Here is a 26,401-nt window from a genome sequence, read left to right on the forward strand (position 1 = left end):
ATTCACAACTCTACAATTCTGGCATGACTTGTCGCCTGTGCTACTGAGTCTGTGCTCTATTCAGTTCTATACTTGACAATAGTATAGTTAAACTTTTAAACTTTAACTGTTAATAATTTAAGATATTTAGTGTTGACGCGCTAGGATAATATGTATATATGAGTTTTCTTTTGAGACCATGTCTTTGTTCAAAACGATAAGAATTATTGAATCGAAGAAGTACAGGAGCTTTGGAAGGGAAGACTTTATTGCCAGGGCACTCTTTAGTCTAAACGAATGATTACAAGACCTTAAAAATTCCATTATTGATCACAACACATTGTCTCCACACATTTTCCTTTTTGCATACAAGCCTAGTTAGAAACACTATGTAGCTCTCTATTAATAGCATGGTACATTTATGCTACCGGTAAAATTTGATTTGGATCATCGGTTTATAAAAACATATAAATAGTTTATTAACTTAGTGATTAGGGTTAATGTTGATATTTATGATTTTTAATTATTTGTAATATGTTTTTACTCATTCATTATATCGTACACTGACTAACCCACACTCGACGGTGCATTCTTCTGCACGCAGTAAACGTACGACTTTACTCTTAGTGCTCACGTTAATTTGAACTTATTTCCTCCGTGTCTCTATCATCGTCAACTAATAAAATATACCTAAACTATTAGATAAAATTAGATTAACAATTCTGATTTATTTATACCACCCGTAGTAGGACTAATTATATATCATTTTTATAGATTCCTACTATATAACTTTACCGAGTAGCACGCGCATATATTATGAATACACCTCTCTTTCCTTTTTTATTGTCTATAAGAACACACTATCCATCTGGAACACGACTTAACTAAGTTAATCGGAAGCAGAGCAAATCAAGCAGAGTCAATGAATCCGAAAAAAAAAGAGGCCTAGCTCATTCCCACACCACCAACAAATTTATTCTACGCAAAAGAAGAAGCTCAAACACACTCAGTGCTATCCGAGTAGGGAAACGTTAAGCAAGTCACTTGGCCGAAGGCGGGTGTGTGGAGGCTTCGGCCACACCACCACCTGCAGACTGCAACTGTGCCCTGTTGCGCTGCATCCCTCATAAACAACCATTACCAAAAGGGCACCACACATTACATATTCATTCCTCTCTTCTTTTCTGGACGGACGAGTCGATCCATCTCTCGTACAGCTAATGTGGCCTTTCATAATCTCCATGAGAGCGCCTGCTTGGCTCCTCGTAGAAACCGACTAGCTCTGGTGATGGTTTGACTTATTCATGACATATTTACAAACAAAGAATGATTTATAAATAAAAATTATATATATATATATATTTAGTGATATAAAAGGCAAATCTGGAAAATAATTTTTGTAAAAAAAAATCTAAAATCAATGCTAAATGTAATATTGGAAATTCAGATTTGAGCTTATAAATATAAGATAAAGGAAAAGACCAGTGTGTGTATATCGGTCAGGCCAGGGTATGCTCACTTTAGGTTGCGTAAAGGAGCTAGAAAGTGTGTTGCGAGCAGTACATACCAGAGTTCAGGTATGGAGAAAAGAAGTCCCCTGTGGCCAACAAAAAGGAGGCATTTTGATTTGCCCTCTCTGTTTGTGGGTAGTGATATGTGGAGAAACGTTGGCGCACGAAGCCGTTTAGTTTATCGTGGTTCTGCAAATGTGCAGCAAGTTGTTTCCATGAAGGTAACTCTCTCTCTCTCTCTCTCTGCTAATGAGGCTTCCACTCAAAGATATGGAGGTGATTAATCAACTAGATTAGTGCTGGTAAAGATAAAGCTGGCATTCGGTTTTCCATATTAAGAAATTAATTAATGGGAGTTGCACCAGAACTTTGTTTATATGGGCGCATTGTTTAAGGGGGTGATAATTCAGTGCAGTTAACTTATCTATCGTCACTTTCTATTAGATCAACAGACAAGTGATCAAACTGAAACTGAGAAGATGTTGGGAATTGAGGCATCGCCTCTCTGAAAGTAAAAGTATTAAAACAAACCCTGCAACTGTTAATTGAGAAGAACGAATTGTGAAATGATGGTCATATACATATCTTCATATCTTGCGTAATATCAAGTTATTAACAGTAGAATACTACTTAGTACAAACAAGGCACTACGATAGAAGTACTTATCTCAGATATGGGTTTTGATGACAACTAAATCATATACCAGTTTTTTTTGGAGTCCGTCAAGAGGATAGTGTGCATCAATTTGCTGCGTGAGAAGATCACCTAGCATCCAACATACGACAATTTCGCTGAGAGTGTACATATAAATTCTTGGTGGATCTGATATGCATCACCATCATCGTGCATATATCTAGACTAATTTGGACTTCTCAACCACAGCTATAGCTCTGAGCGAATGATAAGCAAGCACTACCACACTTCAAAAATAAGCAAGCACTACGATTACTAGCAAACAATTTCAAGGACCACTGTTTATACTAAATAGAAAGTACACCTAAGTACCGAAAACTCTTTTAATCCCTCATAGGACACTTGCTTCTTATATGCCATTTAAACAATTGTAAAAAGACCTTAAACTTTTTTAACAAAATAGATTAGTATGTGATATATAATCGTGCAAGACTAAATATAACTCTGAAGTTACAATAAAAATAAACAAATATGATCATGAAAATATACATGTTCATGTTCAAGTGCATACATAAGGTGATTCCCTTAGCGTAGATTTGCTTTGGATGTGTTTTGAAAAACTGGTTTCGAGGATGGAATCCATTTTCAGAGTTTGTCCTTGTGATAGACAATCAACCTTCAACATCGGGAATAGTCTGTGTGATACAAGGTGTCGTTCGGCACCATAGTGCCGTGGCACTGAGATGGTCGGACTTATATTGTGAGGCCGATCGAGAGGGCCAAACTTGTACAGTAAAACCAAGCTAGTGTCGTGGGGCCGAGAAGGTTAGACTTGGAGCCATGAAGGCTCGTTAGCCATGAGAAACGGTTAAGCAATAGATTAATTAGGCTCAATAGTCTATATTTACTTTTTATAATAAATGTTAAACATCCGATGTAATAAGTTTAGTTATTGTCCCAAATAACTGGTGTATGTGTGGCAATCGAGAAGAAGAGATGTTACCCGGTCCACCCTAGGTGCTACTACGACACGTGCCCAAGAGATGCTTGTGGATTCTAGTATTCATCATCTTAAAAAAAAAAGATTCTGGTGTTTCATCGCATCAACCAGTCGTCGCATGCTAATGCACGACATGGATGTCCTGTCAGTCAAATTATATAAGTATGTGTAGCTGAAATATCACAAAGTTCTGGTTCATTTTTCTCGCCATAAAGCAGTTTCAATTTGCTGGGACTTGCAGGTAAGCAGGATGCACTACATATGTAGTGCCCCTGCCAGTGGAGTCTGAATCCAGATGCATGAAGCATAACTTTGGATGACGCAATTCTAGCTTTTGCATAATGCATTTCATAAGTACAGTAAGAGTGACCTTAGAGATGTCGACAGAGAAATTCTTGGATGAGTGGAAAGCCATCGTGTACTTATATAAGCACGTACTACTCGATATTGAAGTATTGAACAGTAAAATAACTATACGCATATGACGTTTGATTCAACCATGCATGTTGCATGCATATTGATCGATCCACTGAACTGCGGTTTTCAGAATTATGATATGGAGAAATTCCATTTCATTGTGTCAGAGACAGAGACATTTAATTTCTGCCAAGTAAGGATAAGAAAACACCTGGGGAAAATTCTCATATCACCCTGCTCAAACACATAGAGCAGAGGAAATTATATATGTAAGCCCAAAACACAATACGCTCTTTCTTCAGATCAAAAACAGAAGGAAAATTGATGATACAGGGGCAAAATGAAAAGCACGGAGCAAAATTATTCGACTCCACCCGTTCTCAATAATCACCGGGCACTAGTAATAATAATGCATGCAACGTCAGTAACACGAACACGTTTCCATCACACACGTACGCACGCCTCCGCATGAGAGGACAGTTAATTAGCACTTGGACAAAACCTCTCCCCGACCGACTGATGCAGCGAAACACTTGGAATCACTGTGCTTGGATGCTTGCTGCAGCCAGCGTCAAACTGCACTAGCTCCGTGTTCGTTGGAGGATGACGACTTCGCTCCATTTGCTTTCTTGCAGTCGGAGTCAGATGCGTCGTCGTCGTCGTCTCCAGCAGTGGCGATGAACTCGGCGTCGTTTCCCTTGGACGCCACTGGAAGCTCCATCATGGCCGCCTCCTGCTCCTGGGTCTCCTTGTGCTTGCCCCAGAGCACGGAGTAGAGCCCGATCACGATCAGGACGGCGCCGAGGACGCCGCCGAGGTATATCTTCTCGGCGAGGATGAAGGAGCCCATGCCGGCCACGATGATCATCATGAGTGGACTGAACGCCGACGCGAACACCGGGCCGGTCTTCTGGATCACCAGGCCTTGCACGTAGTATGCGATGCTCGACGTCACGATGCCCTGGAAAAGAAGATCACACCGGAGACCACGTTAGCTCGATCATTCAGCATTTGGCACGACGATGATCGAGTGCATGGTGAATTGGTGATCGGATAGATACACACGGCGTAAGCGGCGGCGAGGAGGTTCATGTCGAAGCCGATGGTCCAGACGGAGGGGCGGTGCTCCATGGCGAAGGTGACGACGATGGCCTGGAGGGTGCCGACGAAGCAGATGAGCGTGGTGAGGGAGAGCGGCGCGGAGTACTGCTTGAGCGTGTGCGCCTGCAGGATGAAGAGCGAGGCCCAGGCGAGCGTGGCGATGATGACGAAGAGCGAGCCCAGGAACCACTCCCTGCCCGACGGGTCGATGGCGGCGGCGACGGGGGCCTCCGCGCCGTGGCCGTGCGGCTGCGCGTGGCTCGTCCACGCCATCTGCATCAGTGGGCCCTTGTACAGCGTCATCATCATCGCGCCGGCCACCGTCACCAGCGTCCCGGCCACCTTCGCCTGGCACCTCACCTTCTTCAGGTCAACCTTCTCCATCCTATCGAATCATCATCCACGGCAATGTCAAATGCTTGCTCCGAACTGACTCGATCCGTTCAATAATGTTCATCCCAGTTTCTTTTTTTCACAAGATATATATGTACTATCTCTACCTGAAGATCACGGCCATCACGAAGGTCATGGCGGGAAGGATGTTGCTCATGGCGCATGCGAAGGTCGGGCCGGTGAACTTGAGACCGGCGTAGTAAAAGTTCTGATCGATCACAGGCCTGTAATAACCCACATGCACGCATAAGGTTAACTGACAGTTCATGCATATGCTACTAGTACCATTTCTGAAAAGCCAACATTTTTTTTTTGGTGATGGTAGTACAGGCTACTGAAAGCGTATGTTTATGCTCCTTTTCTTGAGAAAAGAATAGCATCTTGGTATATTGGAATGTCCACTTAAACGTGTCCTCTTCTTAAAGAAATCAATAAGTTGTGTACACCGAAAAGACGGGGGATGATCAATCGATCCGTGCACTAACCCGAGCAGTGCCAGGACGAAGATCTGGAGGAAGACCGACCACGTCATCTTGGGCCTCACCTTCCTGTGCCATTCCCAAAATCCCAACCAACCTCGTCAGATTATTCAGACATAATGTAACAGTACGTATGCAATGCTATCTCCATGTGTGTATCGAACGTACCTCTCGAGGAGCAGGGCGAAGGGGGCGATGGAGATGGTGGCGAAGGCGTGGCGGTAGACGACGAGCACGTAGTGGCTCATGCCGTGGTTGAGGGAGACCTTGGTGATGACGTTCATGCCGGCGTAGCCGAACTGCAGGCAGATCATGGCGAAGTAGGGCTTGGCCTTCTCGAGGAAACCGCCGTGGGAGGCCATGGCGATCGATCGATCGGCCGGGTTACGTACTGTTCTGTGTTGGCTCGAGCTTGGTGGTTAGCAGAGACGGGTAAGTAATTAAGCTTCTTCCTAGCTAGAGTGTGTCTAACACTCACTAGCTAGTGCAGAACTCATGGAGCAAGACGCTGGCCTTGAGTTGAAGGAGATGTGCAGGCTTCGCCGCTGTATTTATAGGATGGCACGCACACGCCAAGGGCATTTCGGTCATTTCTCGAGCTACCTTAGCTCTATCTGCTCTTCTTCTGAGAGCAAGGCTCTCTGGCCTCTGCGTTGTGCCTGGCCCCCAGTCCGTGCTGGATCCCCGTATGCATGCGTGGTGCAACGATGCTGCAGACGTAGGTCAGGGTGGGACCCACACCATTTCCTGGGTGGCAGGAAGGGCCCACCTGTCGGTTAGAGGATGCTTCATCTGGTGAACCTGACGGACTCCTGTAGTGAAGGCCACCTGAAGAACATGGAGATCTGAAAATGCTGCTCCGGTTGGGGCTAGTGCTGCAGCATGCTGCCTCAAACGTCAGATGGGAAATGGCAAACTACCGTCACATTTTGGCAATTGTATGCGTAGTGGTGTATTGGGAGGCAGAGAAATCATCAGACGTCTCGCCAATGTCACAAATCAACCGCAGGATGCAGTATTATGCAGCCTAGATCATGCGATGGTCAGATATTTTATGGGATTATGTGGCTAGCCGACATTCATGTATATGCCTGCTTGCCTGTAAATCTGTATTCTTATTGGCGTAGTTTGGATGGTTATTCAGTCGGCCGGTTACTGAACTTTTTGTTGGCACTGGCTATGGATGAGGGGTTAGAGAGGATGATATCGTTCAGAAACTTGAAGATGGAACGCCTGAGACCCACTGAATACTTTATAATCCATGTAAAGATTTACACTGTTTTCGCATGCTACTTGCGTTTCAGTAGTCTTAGTGATACACTTGCTCTGTTTTGCTGAAATAATACTAGTTCTATTCAGCCTTTTCAGATATGCACTGTTTTCCAATAGTCAGAATTCCCTCGATCCAAATTTAATTGCAGATATGTTCCTTGCCTATCCAAGTATCCATAGAGGAAGCATTGAGGGCTAAGACATCTCTCATTTTTCTAAACGAATATGCAAATTTCATCCAACAAAAGGACGGAAATGGACTCCGAACAAAAATGTCGCTGTCATTACTCATGGACGGAGGCGATTGCTTGGCGACATATTTATAAATTAAAATTTATGAATAAAAATTTTTATATGTATTCTTAGCGATCTAAAATCTAACGCTGAAAAAACCCTAAATCAACTCAGAAATTAAGGTCGTAAATTCAAATTTTGGCTTATAAGTATAAACAGAAGCGAAAACATGGGAGTGAACATGTCGTTGTCAAGCTACTAAAGGAGAGCATTATACATATTTTTCTTTTCAGGAGGCCAGTTCTTATGCTGAATTCGTGTACAACACTATCTTCTTGCACTATAATCTACAAAAGCAACCATCGCCACAAGAAAAGGAGAGGAAAATAAAATAAATAATATACCCAGTGCATGCAGTGCAAGCGGCTGCGGAAAGCTACATCTCCAGACGCAATTACGCAAACCCCACGAGGAGAACCCTAGTGCGATCTATGATGGACCGTATTTTAGCATCTGATGTGATGGCTGTCTGGCTAGGTGTTATCCCTGCATGCCTCAAATCAACTTGTATAAGTTCTCATATTAGTACTAGTGCCGGCTATCTACCAGTATTCTAGTTGCTTACTGTTCTTCCTTTGTCTTTTGCTCTTCCAAAATGTGTAGTAATTGAAGAATGTGAAAAGGGCAATTTAGAAAGAAGTTGGTACTGGTCCCTTAGGTAGGAATGGCAACGGGTTAGGTTTGAAGCGGGTAAAGCAATTACTTGCCCGCTAACTTAAAGGCTACAGGTAGAATTTCCTACCCGTATCCATGCCAGAGGGTAAAATATGATATCCGTACCCGTCGAGTAACAGGCGGTATTGGATACCCGTCAGATCTATCATTTCACATGTCAAAAACACATCAAAATAACCATTTCAACATATACAACAAACTAAATATACTGCTAATAATACAATATTACATCACACATGAAAAATTCAACAAATATAACATATTGCTAATAATAAAATATTTCAACAAATACAACAAACTAATCATAGCAATAATAACACTACATAACATATTCTTTGATGTTTAGATTCAACCCTTCAATATTGCATCACACATCAAAGGTTCAAGACATATGTCGTATGAAAGTATTTAGCTAAAATGGAGTACATTACAAATATTATTACAGGAATAACATTAAGTTTTTCGCTAAAATTCAATATATGGGCTACGTTCGGGTACCCAACGGGTTACCCGTCGATAGAGAAAAACACTTGTGCCCGTACCCATGTCGATTCGGGTCAGGTACAAGTACTACCCGCAAGTAAAAAATTATACCCATATCCGTCTCCGTTGGATCTACCCGATACCCGTACCTAAATTGCCATCCCTATTGGCTATTGCTTAGAGGAACTAGATGTCTCTCTAAAATGAAAGGGGAAGGTGCCTTCTTCTTTGCTTTCGGTTAGGTTACATGAAGGATACTATATAGTTATACACCTTTACTTATAATACACTAGCAGTCTAGCATCCACATGACTGTATGCAGAGTTTCACATATATATTTTTTAGTAAGTTAGACATATATATGTAAGCATGTATGGTTCTAGATCTATCAATTGGTTTTTGCGTAAATTAGACGTATGTAAGCATATACGAGTTTATATTTCTCAAATGGTTCAGAAATATGACTGTGAATAAGCATTAAAGAATAAGCAGAAACAGACATTTTCTGATTTTCTTTATAGGCGCTTTTACACTGGAAGTAAGTTTGCCAAACTTATCAGTCGTCAGTGCCATCTACCATGCATGCCCCTGTCAACTGATGGCTCCTTTCTCAGCTGTATCAAGACTACTAGGGGGCAAGGAAACGTTTAAAATCAAGCACAAAGCCATGATCAGGGGTAAGTGCGTGCGTTTGTTCAGATGCATTGCACAGATAGAACCATCTGGCTACTATTAGCTTTTGCCTTTCGCTGGTTGTGTCACCCCTCCTTTTATCTTCCTCTTTTTTCCCCTGTACTTGCGACGCACGAGGAGAAAGAAGCCTGGGGTTCGACTTGACTATCACGCACGCAACTCCAATAATACTTCGAGCTTCACAAATCACAATGTTGTCAAACATATGTTGCTGCCACACACTTCTCTTGTTACAATATTTGCCACTATCATCTAAGGATTGCCATCTTGTGCCAAATCCAAAAGATTTGTACAGTTGCACTTTCAGTATTTTGCAACTGAATGGACTTTTGAGTAGCAAATCCTGGATTGAGTCCCAATTAAAGTGCAAATCAAGGCATGCCTTGAGGCGAATCGGATCGATGACGGGGGGATATATTACAGCAAATCCGAGCAATTGCAACATCGGTCAGATATGGTGAGGACCAGACAGGCCATGCAAATCCCAGACAGAGGATTTAAAAAACCTAATAACACTGATCACCATGTTGCACAAACAAACAAACACAGCCACGGCATCAGGGTGCGTCACCATTGCCGACTGATCAGAAGAAAAAAAGCTCTCTTTCTCTCACACTCTCTCTCGTCAGTCGTCACAGCTAGGTAGAAGTATAATCGATGGAGGGGTATGGATAGGCGCGCACAACGGAAGTGGCGGATGACCTGCGCTCCGATTCGGGTTTTATTTTAATTCAGGCGAGGAGGACGATCGAATGGCAACTTTGCTCCTTTACCGGCGATGCTTCTGAGCTCCCTCTTTAGTCTTTACGAGTGATCACACACACACACACACATACACATAGAGTAGCATGGCATTATATCAGTGAGATAATCCACTTGATTTCGGGGACGAGCTAATGACGACGCTATCATGTCGATCCGTCGCTTTAATCAGTTGGCTGTCCTATCGTCAGTGACATGCATGTACTGCTGCTGCTGCTGCTGATGATGATGATGATGCTGCCATGCATCAGGCCAGCATCGATCGATCTGTCGAAATGCTCCCGGGGGGTGTCTAATCATGTGCTGCTCCTGCTCTAGCGTCGTAAGAGAAGAAGCAGAGGGAGACAAGAGGCTAAGGATGTTGAAGCTACGGACGCGTGCGTGATGCACCACGCACTGACACGCACTCATGGATGGATGCCGGGGTAAAGATGCCGATTCTGTTTATCTGATGACTAATCCTGCTACAGATTGGTTTCGTGATTCTGGAATCTGGATCGGTTTTGTATCATCATCCACGACTTGCGACTTGGAAACCACTTCCAAATGATCATCCACTGCGTACTGGTTAGTGGGGAGCGTGATGAGCTCGAGAATTTGTGTGGTTCCCAGCGACGAGCTGATCGTGGTGCAACGTAACGACCTCGATTTCCTCCGCGGGCGGAGCTCGGAGGAGGAGAAGCCGGTGATGGTGATGAACAGAACAGCGAGCAGCAGATCAGACCGATGAGGTGATCTTACAGCCCAGGCCTCTTCCAGCCCATCAAGGCCCACTTACAGCCCAGGCCGCTTCCAAAGATCAGACCGGCGAGGTGATTGTATTTGCGTCAACACGACGGCCTAGTATAGTAGTATACTCGTATTGGGCTGAAGCCTGGAATCAAACGGTGTGGCACCAGCAGCAGCAATCGTGAATTCGTGGTTCGTGACCTGATAAAGTGCAGTCTGGTCACCCGTATATATGATTAGAATTGCACAAAGAGATTTGGAACACCATCCGAAACCAGAAAGTATTTTTTTTGGACAAGCGCTTGCATTAGCTTCGGCTAAATTCGTGTGCGTGTACGGAACAGTTTTATTTGTGTGTATTGGAGACTGGAGAAAAGTGGAGAGACTAGAAAGAGCTGCCAAAGCTGCACTTTTCTGAATCGGATTACATTAGAGTATGCGTCCACTGTCTGGCTTTACTTATGACCAAGTCCATGTAACGATATGATTGGTACCATGAATGATCTATTCAGTAGTATTCTTGATCAGCAAGACGTATTCTTGAGCAGCAAGCCGACGAATCTCGAAGAAATTACAAACAATGGGTTCCACTTGCCATCTTGGGACCAACAACATCTCTTTAATCTCTCCCAACTAGAGCTACCAGAGACCGCATTAAAATTAGACGAGCTTCAGAATCTTCTATTAAGTTCCTAAAATACCCCAAAACTACCCGATCCGTCGAGCCGAACAACTGCAATCTCCAGCTACAAAACACCGAGAAATCTGTGTGGGTTAATTACTGTGATTCAGCCATATCCAGATCACTTGCACGAGCAAGGCATGCAAGGCTACCTCACTCTCGCCATGGGGTTCTCCTCGACTTCAACCCCTCTGTTACTCCTCCTCTCCGTCCTGCCGCTGCTCTACTTTCTCTACCTGCGCCAGGACCCCAGGAAGAAGCCGCACGCCCATGGACTCAAGTCCTACCCCGTCCTCGGCATACTGCCGCACTTCTCCAAGAACAAGGACCGCTTCCTTGAGTGGTCGACCGAAGTCTTGAAGCGCAGCCCCACGCACACCATTTCGTTCAAGACGGTCGGCCTCACCGGCGGCGTCTTCACCGCCAACCCGGCCAATGTGGAGTATACGCTGAAGACTAACTTCGGGAACTATCCGAAGGGCGAGCTCGCCGTGTCCATGATCGAAGATTTCCTTGGCCATGGCATCTTCAACTCCGACGGCGAGCAGTGGCTGTGGCAGCGGAAGGCCGCCAGCTACGAGTTCAACAAGCGCTCGCTGAGGAGCTTCGTCGTGGACACCGTCAGGTCCGAGGTCGTCGACAGGCTGCTGCCGCTTCTGCGGCGCGCGGAGCGCGACGGCCGGACGCTGGACTTGCAGGACGTGCTGGAGCGCTTCGCGTTCGACAACATCTGCCATGTGGCCTTCGACGAGGACCCGGCGTGCCTCGCTGAGGACAGCATGGCCTCGCCCCAGAGCGCGGAGTTCATGCGCGCGTTCAACGACGCGCAGGATGCGCTCATGGACCGGTTCATGTCGCCGGTCAAGTCAGTGTGGCGCTTCAAGAGGCTGTTCAACATGGAGCCAGAGAGGCGGATGCGGGAGGCCCTCGCCACGATCCACGGCTTCGCTGAGCGGATCGTCCGAGAGCGCAGGGAAAGAGGGGAGGCCGGGCTGGCGCGCAGTGACGACTTCCTGTCGCGCTTCGCCGCCAGCGGCGAGCACAGCGACGAGAGCCTCCGCGACGTGGTCACTAACTTCCTCATCGCCGGGCGCGACACGACGTCGTCGGCGTTGACCTGGTTCCTCTGGCTGGTGTCGGGCCGGCCGGACGTGGAGGACAAGATCGTGCGCGAGATCCGCTCGGTGCGGCGCGCGTCCGGTGGCACAGGCGCCGACGCGACGTTCAGCTTCGACGAGCTGCGTGACATGCACTACCTCCACGCCGCCATCACCGAGTCCATGCGGCTGTACCCACCCGTTGCCATGGACACGCACAGCTGCAAGGAGGACGACTTCCTGCCCGACGGCACGTTCGTGGGGAAAGGATGGTTCGTGTCCTACTTCGCGTACGCCATGGCGAGGGTGGAGGACATCTGGGGCGCGGACTGTGAGGAGTTCCGGCCGGAGCGGTGGCTGGACGAGGCGGGCGCGTTCCGGCCGGAGAGCCCGTTCAAGTACCCGGTGTTCCACGCGGGCCCAAGGATGTGCCTCGGCAAGGAGATGGCCTACATACAGATGAAGTCCATCGTGGCGTCTGTGTTCGAGAGGTTCAGCCTCCGGTACGCACGTGACGGCGCGGCGCACCCGGGGCTGGTGCTTTGTTTGACGTTGCGCATGAAGGGCGGTTTGCCGATGCAAGTGACCACCAGGGGGTGATGACCGGGCGGTTTGCCGACCTCACTGTTGATGCTTGATATTTTTGTACGATTGTACTAGTGTTTCATCATTTTTGTAGTGTTTGCTCCTGCTCCTGCTCCTGCTCCAGCTTGACCCGTGAAATAAAGAGTGGCGTTCTTGTTTCTCCGAGTGGCGAATGGCCCGCCTCGATCTCACGTGAGTTGTGCTTGGTGGTGATCGTTTCGTTTTCTAACTGAAAAGTCGGAACGACGTATTTGCAAACATAAATTAATTTATCAACATATATATATTTAGTTGTCTAAAAATGTAGTAAAAAAATAAACTATGATAAAAACATCAAAATCAATTAAATTTAAAGTTAAAATTTTTAATTTTATTTTATAACCATAAGCACAAGCAAAAGAGGAGCTTGTTTGTGCTTTGCACACCATGAGGGCTTAGGTAAGGTGATGAGCGCAAGGAGGAGACGCTAGCCAAGGCGATGACTGATGGCAGAGGGGTTAGGTAAGGTGGATTGGGAAGACCGGGAGAGGCGGTCGGGGGCTCGGGAGGAATGTTTGGGCTTAGGGATTTTTTTAAGTCCTATGTCATATTGGATGTTTGAATGTTAATTAAAAGTATTAAATATAGATTAATAACAAAATTAATTGTATAAATCAAGGCTATTTCATTAGACAAAATTTTTAAGCCTAATTAAGTCATGATTAGCAAATATTTACTGTAGCATCACATTCGCTAATTATGGACTAATTAGACTTAATAGATTCGTCTCGTGAAATAGATCAGCATATGAGGTGAGTTTTATTAATAGTCTATATTTAATACTTCTAACTAGTGTCCAAACATTCGATATGGTAGGGACTTAAAAAATTTGGTGGGAACCAAACAGGCCCTAAGGGCCCCTTTAGTTCTCAAAAAGTTTTTGAAAAAACATCATATCAAATCGTTGGACACCTAAATAAATTATTAAAACTAGATGAAACAAAACTAATTGCATAGTTATGGAAGAATCTTTTTAGCCTAATTAGCCCATGATTAACCATAAGTACTACAGTAACCCACGTGTACTAATGACGGATTAATTAGGCTCAAAAAGTTCGTCTCGCAGTTTCTAGGCTGGCCGTGAAATTCGTTTTTTCATTCGTGCCCGAAAATCTGTTCCGACATCCGGTCAAACGTCCGACGCGACACTTCTCCTGAAATTTTTTGTCATCCAAACGTGACCTAAGGGAAAAGGGAGAAGTAAGAAAGATAGGGTTAGGTTTTAGGTAGGGTTGGACCGGTGGAGTTTTGAGGTAGGCTTCTTAGGCCTACCAATACACTGCAATGTAAGGCATACACCATTAGACCCCCAGATGATCTGTGGGTGAAAACCCTCCCTGTCCCTGTCCAATATCGGGACCTCAACCCTGAAACCCCACGAGCCCAAAACAACCCCCATCCCTGCCCTCGTAGGGGTGGGACATACCCTTGTCCCACGGGGAATTGCTACATGTAGCAACAATACATTTTGGTGCTGAAATATTATCACACTTGGGGATAAAAGCGTCTTACATAATTTGTGTGGTGATCTTTTTGTCACACTTATATATCTGGAATTTGGCCTAGTTATATTGAGAATAGTGACAGTGGAGGTTGGTGATGTAATATTATCATACCAGATGAGTAAAAGTTAAGTGTTTTAGAATAGTTTCTAGTGGGAGTAGAAATCAATATAAATCTATTATGTTTTCTAATCTAATACTCCATACGTTTCATAATTTAAGACTTTTTAGTTTTGTCTAGATTCATATGGATACTAATAAATCTAGACATATATATATAAATTATATACATTCATCAATTGATAAATTTAGGCAAGTCTAGAAAGTCATACAATATGGAACGGAGGTAGTAGATCATATGTATTTATACTACTACCTTAACTATTTGTTAACGAGCACTTACAAATTAATAATTAAGATCATTTTCACTGGTGATAATACTACAGCAGTAGAACTACCAATAGAAACCATCGTGAATGTACTCGAAACTTAATAGTGAGTTCCTGACAAAAAGAAGGCACAAATCGCACAGATATCAAAAGTCGGCCGTAATCCCAGCCACTTCTGCTCTTCCTGTAGGTATATTCAACAAATTTACATATGTTGCGAGCAATATTGTGTAATTTTAGCTTACCAATTCTGTAATTTCAGAATTAGCTCTCAACTTTCTAAATATATTCAATTTTATCTTTGCAGTTGCAATAGGCACAGTTCGTTGTACACTCCGTATATAATTTCTTACGTTGCCTGCTGGTCACTTTCACAGTACGTACTGCTATGTAGTTTTGGTTCTAATCCAATAAAAATTTCGGCAACACTAACCAATATCTTTATTTTGTCCTGTGCTGATTTCCTAGCCATGAGCCCATGAATCAACCCGAACTGCTTGATGTACTGCATAGATAGCTACTACTAGAATAGAAGAAGCAATTTCCCATTAGCTGCGGCGTGTGTACAAAATAGGGGTGCGCACCTGAAATTGTTTAGGTTGACCATAGTAAAAAAAAATCTGACTGTTCTGCCTCCTCTTTCGTTCGTGATAGAATCTCCATTGTCATTTCTCTCATCTTAATTTAGCAAGAGAGATTGTCCACCGTGGAGCTGACCTGAACTGGTGATATGGCATCTCTTCTACTATTTAGATAGTGTCTTGTTTGGAGTATCTTATCTGCTCTCACTTTACAGCTTTTTATTATGGCATTTCAGCACTTTCAGACAAATCTGCTTTAGCCTAGAGAGATACGTGTGCATCTAGGTTGGACCAATTTATTTGTGATTACAGGAGGGAGCTACGAAAGCTTATATACTACTAGGAGTTGGTGTACTGTCCTACTTTTACCCCTCAAGTCAAATGTAACCATCTGCTTTAGCTGAATCACTTTTGGATTCTGATCAGCAAGATGATGTATTCTTGGGCTGCAAGCCGAAGCAGCCTAAGCAAAAGAAAAACATTTAGTTCCACTTGCCCTCTTGGAACCCAATAATGCCACCAATTTAATCTCCTACATTTAAATTAGACAAGCTTCAGAATGTTCTAACTCTTCTGAGCAGGGGAATGTGTTGACTTTTGTTTTGTAGCCAACGTGAAAACGAAGGGGGTGATTGTTTGGCCAACGACATATTTGAAAACGAAAAATAATTTATGAATAAAACTTTTATATATGTATTCTTAGCAATTTAAAAGTCAAATGTTGAAAAATAAACTTCGTAATAAATCTTAAAATCAATTCTAAATTTAATGTTAAAAATTTAAATTTGACTTATAAGTATAAACAGAAGCGAAAAGATGGTGTGAGAAATTAGAGGCATGCATATATGTACATATATCAAATGAGCACTTCGACACAGCTCCAACATCAATAAAAAATACGGGAATACTATAGAACGGTTTACCATTCGAACAGACGTCGACGGGATGTGCGCACGACACGACGCCTGACAGCAGTAGCACAACGAGGAATTGGGGCACGCAAGCAGCAGCATCAGTGCGTGGCTGCGTGCCTTGCCTTGTGCACCTGGCTCTGCCCTTCCCTCTCCTCATCTGTAGCCTCTTCTCTCTCCACTGCCATCCTCACTGGATGCGACGATGACGGCTGTGGCGGCGTGACTGCCGCGACGAAGACAGCGGCGGCCGAGGCGATGACGACGACGGCGATTGCGGCGCGCGACGGCGAGGGCGGCGAAGATGACGATGGCGACTGCGGCGACGACGAATGCGATGACGATGGCGATGACTGCGGCAACAACGGCAGCGACGACGACTACCACGACGGCGATGACTGTGGCAACAGCAGCGGCAACGATGACTACCGCGATGACGATGACGACGACTACGGCAACAACGGCGGCAGCGATAGCCTGGAGCAGCTAGCGGCGGTCGACGGCAGTTGCAGCGGCAAGGACGACTACGACGGCGGCGGCGACGACCGCGACGACGATGGTGGCGACGACGATGAGTATTAATACTGTTCATGATATGACTAGTACCAGATATGATACTGTTCAGGTATCATACACGATACATATGAGATATCATGTTACCTAGACATAGTATCATGCCTAATACATTTAAAGTATCATGTTACTTGGGAAGTATCATGTTACTTAGACAAGGTAACATGACCAGAGCTTATCCCGTTGCTCAACAGTATACCATACCGTAGCAGCCCCTAAAAAATATCCAGTCATGTGTTAAGCAAATTTTACTATAACCATGAACTATTAGGTTTTTACTATCATCGACTCTTTACTTTAGTCATAATAAAATTTAACATAAAATTGAAATTAAGGCATCATCTTTTAACTTCTGTTTATGTTTATATTTTTAACCATAAATTTAGAGTTCCTTTGTGCCTTTTTTCATTATAATTTATTTTTCAGCCTTCGTTTTTAGATCGCTAAGAACGCATGTATAAAAGTTTTCTCAAAAATTATTTTTTCACAAATATGTTGTTTGGTTTTTTATCTTTTTTTAAAGCCAGACTATGATCTTATTAGTAAATATTGAGTCATACACATCTTAAGCTCTCAATTTAGTATTTTCTTAACTGTTATGGGCCTTTTGTTTAATCCGAGCCAGCATGATACGAAAAGTAACCAACTTATGTAGTTGATTAAATTCTGATATGTATAACATCCGTAACCATAGCTATACAAAACACTGGTTAATGACTGGTGTGGTGACTACCATATTGGCTAATGTCTAAATTAACTTGCCACAGTTGTAGCATATATATATAGTTAGTTTTTTTTAAAAAAATTTTAGAGAAGGGTAGCATAGTTAGCTCTAAATCTGGGAACATGATATGTTGGTTTGTTCTAAGGCTAAGCTGTAGCATGACAGAGATGAACAAGGCTAAAATCATCTATCTAACAAACACAACATGATTAAAGTGTGGTGTAGCAAAGTGGAACAACCAAGCAAACAACCGAGGTACCACCCAAGAATCCGACACATATGCTGAATTGCTGAGCCGCACGACTAGAACTCTGGCCAGGGTTTAAATTCTCGACGAGATCTCGTGATTCTTTTTTGTGCCGGATCCTCCCATGGTATTATTATCCTCGACGAAAATTATGGAGTCGATCAAATTTCTTTACAGTTGGATGGATTCTGACTAAACGGGTTCAAAACATCAATTTCTCATGTCGCAATTTCTCTCGACATCTCACTATCTTGGCTCATCACGATATTTTGGAGAAGACAAGCGATCGATCCCTGCCTTCAGCTATAAAAAGCGAACAATCCATGTCTTCTTACGCTAAAGCACAGTGATACAGATCACTAGCGCGAGTCACAAGTTTGAAGCCAAAAACTCCTCACACTACTCTCGGTCTCAGCCATGAAATTCTTCTCGACCTCGACCCCTTTCTTCATACTCATCCTCCCATTCGTGCCTCTCCTCTACTTTCTCTGTCTTCACCGGCATACCAAGAAGACGACTCGCCCCAATGGACTCAAGTACTACCCGGTGGTCGGCACGCTGCCGCACTTCGCCAAGAACAGGGGCCGGTTTCTCGAGTGGTCGACCGATGTCATGAAGCGCAGCCCGACGCACAACATGAAATTCGAGGCGCTTGGCCTCACCGGCAGCGTCATCACAGCCAACGCGGCCAACGTTGAGCACGTGCTAAAGACCAGGTTCAGCAACTACCCAAAGGGCGAGCTCACCGTGTCATTGCTCGAGGACTTGCTTGGCCACGGCATCTTCAACTCCGACGGCGAGCAGTGGCTGTGGCAGCGGAAGGCCGCCAGCTACGAGTTCAACCAGCGCTCGCTGAGGAGCTTTGTGGTGGACACCGTACGGTTCGAGGTCGTCGACAGGCTGCTGCCGCTGCTGGAGCGAGCGCGGCGCGGCGGCCGGACGCTGGACGTGCAGGACGTGCTCGAGCGCTTCGCGTTCGACAACATCTGCCACGTGGCCTTCGATGAAGACCCAGCGTGCCTCGGCGAGGACGGCGTGGTCTCCTCCCGGAGCGCGGAGTTCATGCGCGCGTGCAGCGACGCGCAGAACGCCGTCACCGCGCGGTTCATGTCGCCGGTCAAGTCGCTGTGGCGCGTCAAGAGGCTGTTCAACTTGGAGCCCGAGCGGCGGATGCGGGAGGCGCTCGGTACGATCCACGGTTACGCCGACCGGATCGTCCGGGAGCGCAGGGCGAGAGGGGAGGCCAGGCTGGCGCGCGGCGATGACTTCCTATCGCGCTTCGCCATGGGTGGCGAGCACAGCGACGAGAGCCTCCGCGACGTGGTCACCAACTTCCTCATCGCTGGGCGCGACACGACGTCGTCGGCGCTGACCTGGTTTCTCTGGCTGGTCTCCGGCCGGCCCGACGTGGAGGACAGGATCGTGCGTGAGATCCGCGCGGTGCGACGCGCATCAAGCAGCGGGGACACAAGCGGCGAGACCTTCAGCTTCGACCAGCTGCGGGACATGCAGTACATCCACGCCGCCATCACCGAGTCCATGCGGCTGTACCCGCCCGTGCACCTGGACACGCACAGCTGCAAGGAGGAGGACCTCCTGCCGGACGGCACGTTCGTGGGGAAAGGGTGGCTGGTGACCTACTGCGCGTACGCCATGGGGAGGGTGGAGGACATCTGGGGCGCGGACTGTGAGGAGTTCAGGCCGGAGCGGTGGCTGGACGAGACGGGCGCGTTCCGGCCGGAGAGCCCGTTCAAGTACCCCATCTTCCACGGTGGCCCGAGGATGTGCCTCGGCAAGGAGATGGCCTACATACAGATGAAGTCCATCGTGGCGTCTGTGTTCGAGAGGTTTAGTCTCCGGCACGCCGGTGGCGAGGGACACCCGGGGTTCGTGCTCTGGTCGACGCTGCGTATGGAGGGCGGCTTGCCGATGCAAGTGACCACCCGGGAATAACCAGCGTCCAGATAGGCTACCTGGGCTTGTCGACTTGTCATTGCTAGTGTTGCTCTCGCTTGATCCGACAAATGCAGACCGAATAGGTGAAAGTATTCTAAACTCTTAGAAGATATTTCTCTTCAATTACATGTCATTTAAATAGTATAAAAAATTATAAAGATATGTCAATACTAAATATATAGCTCTACGAACAAAAAATTCAAATATGAATTTTACAATTCATAACAAAAATAACAAATATACCTGCGAGGATACATGTTATTTAGAGTTTAGTTTTTTATTTTTTGTTACGGATTATAGAAATCATATTTGAACTTACATGTTTTTAGAGTGATATATCTTATGTTAATTTCTCAAGAGTTTAAAATCCACCCCAAAGAAATAGGTATGTTTGTCTGATATGAATGGCAAATGGCACACATGCATCCAACCTGGAGGCTAGGAGCTTCCAAAAATTGTTTGCCCATGATGCTGTCAGTGTAACGGGAAACAAGATCCCAGAGCGATCGCCTAAGGACGGACGCATGTTTGTCCCATGGGTCGAGGGTGTTTGGGTCAATCAAAGAGGGATCAGTATCGACTGTAGTCGATAGTGTGACTGCATCTTAGGCAGTCCGCTGCTGACCATTAGATTTAAATCCAAGAACTAAAATTTATGTTTGGTGCTATAGCATGTATGATATATTTTGTAGCTTGGTTACTATAGCTTATGATCTAAACCGCTTATCATAAAATTGGAAGGTAGATAATATGTGCAGTAACTTAACTTGCAGTTCTTGTTGGCACTACAGGTGATCCCAATCTGTCAAATAGACTACGAAGAATTTCCCAAGAGAAAGTTTCATGATCTAGCCACACATGGTCTATCATGCCCAGTGTAATCTCTAGTCTAGCAGACATGACCTGGCAGACGTCTAGATTTGCGTGCTAGCAAGGAGATCCCCTACCGCATTCAATATGGTAAAGAGAATGCGACGAATGACACGTTCAAAGGCGTGCGTTGTCAGAAGCAAGACACATGCGGGACCCACCATAAAGAGAGACTAGGGCGAACCATACGAGGGACATGGTCTACTGGGTAGACTGCTCATGGTTTAAACACTCGTGCACCTTCTTGTCTTGGTTACCCCCGATCCCTTTGGATCCTTGCCTATAACATGCTTCTGATAGCGTGCAATAGCTGGAGTAGTTGGAGGCTTGGCGCACGTCCTCCACTCCTCCCTATTAACACTTAAGCTCATACATCAAAAAGATCGTACCTACTGGTATAACAATTATCTCAATAATAATAGATGAGATGAAGTCAACACGGGATGGTATACCTCGAAAAATTCTTACTGATCTCTATGATCAACCAAAGCACCCCGAACCCATGGGATAGACATGGGTCCAACCTTAGACTGCCACTCTAGGACCCTATTTCATGTAACACTGACAAATGTTGTGTTTGGCATACCAAGTGCAACATGGAAAAGGAGTTGTACTAGTACTTCTCTTGTCGATTAACACTACTACATAGATGTGCTGTATGTGGTTGATGGTGGAGAAAGCGGTGATGGGTGAATAGGTGAGGTTTGATTTTTTTTAAAAAAAATAATACTATTTTGATAGAAAGTGACAAAATTAGAGGTCAGCTAGTGGAAATTGTAATTTAGCATCTTTGTCAAATAGCCAAAGTTCGACAGGTTATATATTAAACGAATTAATGGCTTGGCAAATAACAGCATCTGTCGAACTGTGACTTTTCGACAAGGCCATTGGGTTGTATTAAAAAGAGGGAAAGTGCATGCATATACATAGGTGGAGAATGGAGATGGATTTTAAACTCTAGCGATGATACTCTATGTATTTTTATCATCCAATTATGAAAATAAATAAAAAATTACTGACGTGTGATATACCACTCAACAAGGATGCAAGTTTAAGTTTGATCTCTGCAAATTGCAACAAATATAACAAATTAAACTCCAAATTTATATGTGTACAATTGTAGTTTTATTTATTTATTTTTAATACAACCTGAAGTCAAATCTTAACATGCTTATTTGTGGAGTGATCTACACATACCGATTTATGTTATTGATTCTTTTTCTACAAAAGATCATTATCACAAACCACAAATATATTTTGTAACTTTAAGAAACAATAGCGCTATTGATCCAAACTACAAAATATGTAGTTGTTTGATAATTTTATTCACTAATCTGTAGTTTTGTGACAAGTATATAGTTTTGGGATAAATTTTGTGTACACATATTTTTTAATACATTGTTTTATAATAGTTTTTTCAAGGCATCTTTACTTATGTGAGAAATTTTTCTTAGAGTCATATCTCTTTTCAAATTCATGTATTTTTCTTGCAATCCAATAAAACAATCATTCATGTATTTTTCAACCATCTGATCTACACGGGCATCATACATATTTTCTATTGCAACATTTTTCCAATCCAACTATTCAAATTGCAGCCTTTTTCCGATCCTACAGTTCAAAGAGCCCAAAATGTCAGAAAGCGATCTGCATTTCTAGAATGAAAACTACAAGTTTGATTTTGTATAGACCACACACATTTCCGGTGGATTTACTTTTTTATCAACACTTTCTGCAATCTAAAGTTACGTATGGACCAACGACTTCCAAGACTTCCAAGGCTATCTCTTAATATTAAGCATTGTGATCGTTTCGAACCTAATTAAGCTCAGTCTCAAGCAAAAGCCATCTCCCACTGCCATGGAGCTCTCGTCCACCTCAACCTCGCTCTTCATCCTCCTCCTCTGTTTCTTGCCTCTCCTCTACTTTCTCTACGTGCACCAGGACCCCAGGAAGCGGCCTCGCGCCCATGGCCTCAAGTCATACCCCGTCGTTGGCACGCTGCCTCACCTCATCAAGAACAAGGACCGCTTCCTCGAGTGGTCGACCGGCGTCCTGAAGCGCAGCCCCACGCACACCATGTCGTTCAAGGCGCTTGGCCTCACCGGCAGCGCCATCACCGCCAGCCCGGCGAACGTCGAACACGTGCTGAAGACCAACTTTGGTAACTACGTCAAGGGTGAGACCGGCATCCGTATGCTCGAGGACTTCCTTGGCCACGGGATCTTCAACTCCAACGGCGAGCAGTGGCTGTGGCAACGGAAGGCCGCCAGCTACGAGTTCAACGACCGCTCGCTCAGGAACTTCGTGCTGGACACCGTCCAGTTCGAGGTCGTCGAGAGGCTGCTGCCGCTGCTGGAGCGTGCGGGGCGCGACGGCCGGACGCTGGACGTGCAGGACGTACTCGAGCGCTTTGCGTTCGACAAGATCTGCCGCGTGGTGTTCGACGAGGACCCGGCGTGCCTCGCCGTCGCCGAGCAGAGCACGGGCACACCCCAGAGCGCGGAGTTCGCGCGAGCGTTCAACGACGCGCAGAAGGTCATCATGTCCCGGTTCTTTACGCCGGTGAAGTCGCTGTGGCGCGTCAAGAGGCTGTTCAACATGGAACCGGAGAGACGGATGCGGGAGGCGCTCGCCACGATCCACGGCCACACCGAGCGGATCATCCGGGAGCGCAGGGAGAGATGGGAGCGCGGGCTGGCGCGCGGGGACGATTTCCTGTCGCGCTTCGCCGCGGGCGACAGGCACAGCGACGAGAGCCTCCGCGACGTGGTCACCAACTTCCTCCTCGCCGGGCGCGAGACGACGGCGTCGGCGCTGACCTGGTTTTTCTGGCTGGTATCCGGACGTCCCGACGTGGAGGGAAAGATAGCTCGCGAGGTCCGCGCGGTGCGGCGTGCGTCGTCGAGCGACGGCGGCAAGAGCGGGCCGGCGTTCAGCCTCCACGAGCTGCGCGGCATGCACTACCTGCACGCGGCCATCACCGAGTCCATGCGGCTGTACCCGCCGGTGTCCATGGACACGTACAGCTGCAAGGAGGACGACTTCCTCCCGGACGGCACGTTCGTCGGGAAAGGATGGCAGGTGACGTACTCCGCGTACGCCATGGGGCGGGTGGAGGACAACTGGGGCTTGGACTGCGAGGAGTTCAGGCCGGAGCGGTGGCTGGACGAGGCGGGCGTGTTCCGGCCGGAGAGCCCGTTCAAGTACACGGTGTTCCACGCGGGGCCCAGGATGTGCCTCGGCAAGGAGATAGCCTACGTACAGATGAAGTCCATCGTGGCGTGCGTGTTCGAGAGGTTCAGCCTCCGTTACACCGGCGGCGAGGGGCACCCGGGGCTCGTCGTCTCGCTGGCGCTGCGCATGGAGGGTGGCTTGCCGATGCAAGTTGCCATCAGGGGGCAAGAAGAAGCAGCATCCTGCTAGTCCGGCTGTTCCCGATGACTTTTCCGCTGATACTTTTTGGCGGGTCGTTGTCGGTTGATACGAGAAATAATGCATACCGAAAACAAATTAACTTTTCAGCTTTTATATTATGTTTGACTCTTCATCTTATTAAAAAAATTATGATTAATAATTTTAATTTTTTTAGACGATAAAATATAAATAGTACTTTATGTGCGACTAATTCTTTTAAAATTTTTTTAAATAAGACATATGATGAAACACTTGACAAAAAACCGAAAAATTGATTTTTCGTGTGACGGAGGCAGTAGTAGTAAATGGGAATTACTGTGAGTAGATTGTTGTAGTACTTATCTTCTCCGAATTTCGAATGGTTCACATCTCTCGGACCTTACATGAGTTGCGTACGACTGGCACCGTAGTGTGACTTGAAAAATATATTGTCAGTACTCTCTGCATCAAATATTATAATTTTTTCTAACAATTTAATTTTATTCTAAAATATAAGCATGTAGAGACTATTTACAATACTATTTTATCATATCAATCATTTCTTATTTAAGTTTTTCATATTTTACACCAACTCATCTCGCCCTTATTTATTACTTGCTATTAAAGGGCACCATATTCTTCTTTTCTCAACTTTATTCTGGCTTAAAACCTAAAAATTATATTTATTTTAGGACACACGTGGTAGTACTGAGATGTTCATCGATTGGGACTTGCAAGTTGGAAAAGGCACCACTCTCCAATCAACCAAATTTTGTTTTCTAAGTCTTATTTATGGTTGATTTTAAGAATTTTTAATCATAGTTTATTTTTAGCATTTGATTTTATATGATTAAGAACATGTATATAATAAACATTTTATTTATAAATTATTTTTTAGTTGTTAATAGATTATTTTGTTTATACTTACGGTTAGCGAAAATATGAAATTGTTCTATTAGATGAGATTGTTCCGTCAATGAGGCACTTGGCGCCAAGTATTTGCTCCGTCACAAAGCATCAAAATAGTAGACTGTAAGTCAACTATAAATATATTTTATATAGCCAATCATAAATTTTCATATATATTTCAAAGCCATGCCACATGGTCCAATCATCTCGTAGCCAAGTCGCTTAGGTAGATTAGCGTTTGATTTTATTTTTGGAACAACAGTAGTAGTACTCTAATAAAATTTTCCTTGAAATATTGTACCATTCCATAAAATCACTCCTAATTAATGTGATGTGATGACCTACAAAATCTGTATTAATTTAGAGCCAACGATTAATAACCCGATTGGAATCAGCTAGGCAGCAGGGCATTCTGTCACGCCATAGTCCATAGCTGACATACGGATATGGTTATAGCCACGTGCAGCGAGGTTTAGTGTAGGCAATAGAAGATTTCCGATGCCTTGCTCATATGGTCATAGCCACGTGCAGCGAGGTTTAGGGTAGGCAATAGAAGATTTCTGATGTCTACTGACACCAATTTATTTATAGTCAATTTATATATATATATATATATATATTTAACTACAAAATATTAATACATAGTCTCACGTCTCACGTATAGAGTCCATGCTACAGCTGACTTATGTTCTAAATTAGTTCCTGAACTGAAATCAGAGGTTCTACATTGGATCCGCCGGCGGATTCATCGTTCACCCCACGACTTGGTTTTAAAGCAGTTTAGATTAGATAAACAAGCTTAATTAATTTTAGGGATGCATGATTTCCAATAATCTCAGGTAGTAATTAGATCATTGTATGACGTGGAATACAAATTTACCGACTACCGTCATCTTGGCACAAGCAGCATATACGAATTTAATATGCGGATGCCTCTCATACGACAATATGGGAGTTAATAATTGATTTGTTTCATCAGATGTTCGCATATAAATTCCATGATGTTTCTCGTTACTATTTTTTATAAGCAACCATTTACATGTTATGTGCTATAGTAGTTTTTTTGTGTTGCTATTATTAATGTAAATCATCTTTTCATATGCTACATAAATTTTTTTTGTGCTACTATGTTTTGTGTAAGTGATTCCTCTCGTACCGCAAAAAATAAATAACTTTTCAAAAGAAATAAAAAAAACTTAAAACATATAGAAAAACTTATATGGCGTACAAGAAGACCAAACAAGAAATTATATATTTTTTAAATTTCTATTGGAGCTAATCAATTATCAACCCTTATATGTCTATAAGGGCATTTTTGAGAAACAAAATACCCAACCTAATAATATATTGTAAAACAACTGACAAACTTAATTGGTGGTTTATTATAAAAAGAGACAATGTCAATAATAAGTTGTTGAACCGGAACAAAACCAGCAGTATAGAGTAGATCATCTAGTTTAAAAGATAAATAAAATAATATGTGTTCATTTCCATTGAAAAGCACTATCGTGTTCTAATA

The 26,401-nt window shown here is 44.5% G+C and overlaps 4 protein-coding genes across 4 annotated transcripts; 3 read left to right on the forward strand and 1 right to left on the reverse strand.

Moving 5' to 3' along the window:
- Positions 1 to 3,917: 3,917 nt before the first annotated feature.
- On the reverse strand, positions 3,918 to 6,016 carry LOC102714237 (WAT1-related protein At5g07050). The gene is made up of 5 exons (XM_040525403.1): positions 5,682 to 6,016; positions 5,520 to 5,582; positions 5,142 to 5,258; positions 4,606 to 5,026; positions 3,918 to 4,501 (listed from the first exon to the last, which is right to left on the reverse strand). Exons 1-5 carry the CDS (start codon positions 5,873 to 5,875, stop codon positions 4,112 to 4,114), a joined length of 1,185 nt encoding a protein of 394 aa, XP_040381337.1. The 5' UTR covers positions 5,876 to 6,016; the 3' UTR covers positions 3,918 to 4,111.
- A 5,080-nt stretch (positions 6,017 to 11,096) lies between these two features.
- On the forward strand, positions 11,097 to 12,962 carry LOC102714511 (cytochrome P450 94B3-like). Its single transcript, XM_040530011.1, has 2 exons — positions 11,097 to 12,391; positions 12,422 to 12,962. The coding sequence occupies exons 1-2, from the start codon at positions 11,244 to 11,246 to the stop codon at positions 12,798 to 12,800; spliced, it is 1,527 nt and encodes a 508-aa protein (XP_040385945.1). The 5' UTR covers positions 11,097 to 11,243; the 3' UTR covers positions 12,801 to 12,962.
- A 5,141-nt stretch (positions 12,963 to 18,103) lies between these two features.
- Positions 18,104 to 19,951, forward strand: LOC102714785 (cytochrome P450 94B3-like). Its single transcript, XM_006644799.3, has one exon. It carries the CDS (start codon positions 18,169 to 18,171, stop codon positions 19,702 to 19,704), a length of 1,536 nt encoding a protein of 511 aa, XP_006644862.2. The 5' UTR covers positions 18,104 to 18,168; the 3' UTR covers positions 19,705 to 19,951.
- A 2,452-nt stretch (positions 19,952 to 22,403) lies between these two features.
- On the forward strand, positions 22,404 to 24,096 carry LOC102716559 (cytochrome P450 94B3-like). Its single transcript, XM_006646349.3, has one exon. It carries the CDS (start codon positions 22,438 to 22,440, stop codon positions 24,001 to 24,003), a length of 1,566 nt encoding a protein of 521 aa, XP_006646412.1. The 5' UTR covers positions 22,404 to 22,437; the 3' UTR covers positions 24,004 to 24,096.
- Positions 24,097 to 26,401: the final 2,305 nt, after the last annotated feature.

This window comes from Oryza brachyantha, chromosome 1 (assembly GCF_000231095.2).
Source record: "Oryza brachyantha chromosome 1, ObraRS2, whole genome shotgun sequence".
Taxonomy (NCBI): Eukaryota; Viridiplantae; Streptophyta; class Magnoliopsida; order Poales; family Poaceae; genus Oryza; species Oryza brachyantha.

What these genes read in the sequence shown, in the direction of transcription:
- LOC102714237 (XM_040525403.1), bottom strand. Translation starts at nt 5,875, where the DNA reads ATGGCCTCCCACGGCGGTTTCCTCGAGAAGGCCAAGCCCTACTTCGCC. An exon ending in TTCGCCCTGCTCCTCGAGAG is followed by an intron (nt 5,583 to 5,681) that starts GTACGTTCGATA and finishes GGAATGGCACAG; the next exon opens with GAAGGTGAGGCCCAAGATGA. An exon ending in TTCGTCCTGGCACTGCTCGG is followed by an intron (nt 5,259 to 5,519) that starts GTTAGTGCACGG and finishes GGGTTATTACAG; the next exon opens with GCCTGTGATCGATCAGAACT.
- LOC102714511 (XM_040530011.1), top strand. Translation starts at nt 11,244, where the DNA reads ATGCAAGGCTACCTCACTCTCGCCATGGGGTTCTCCTCGACTTCAACC. An exon ending in ATCACCGAGTCCATGCGGCT is followed by an intron (nt 12,392 to 12,421) that starts GTACCCACCCGT and finishes GGACACGCACAG; the next exon opens with CTGCAAGGAGGACGACTTCC.
- LOC102714785 (XM_006644799.3), top strand. Translation starts at nt 18,169, where the DNA reads ATGAAATTCTTCTCGACCTCGACCCCTTTCTTCATACTCATCCTCCCA.
- LOC102716559 (XM_006646349.3), top strand. Translation starts at nt 22,438, where the DNA reads ATGGAGCTCTCGTCCACCTCAACCTCGCTCTTCATCCTCCTCCTCTGT.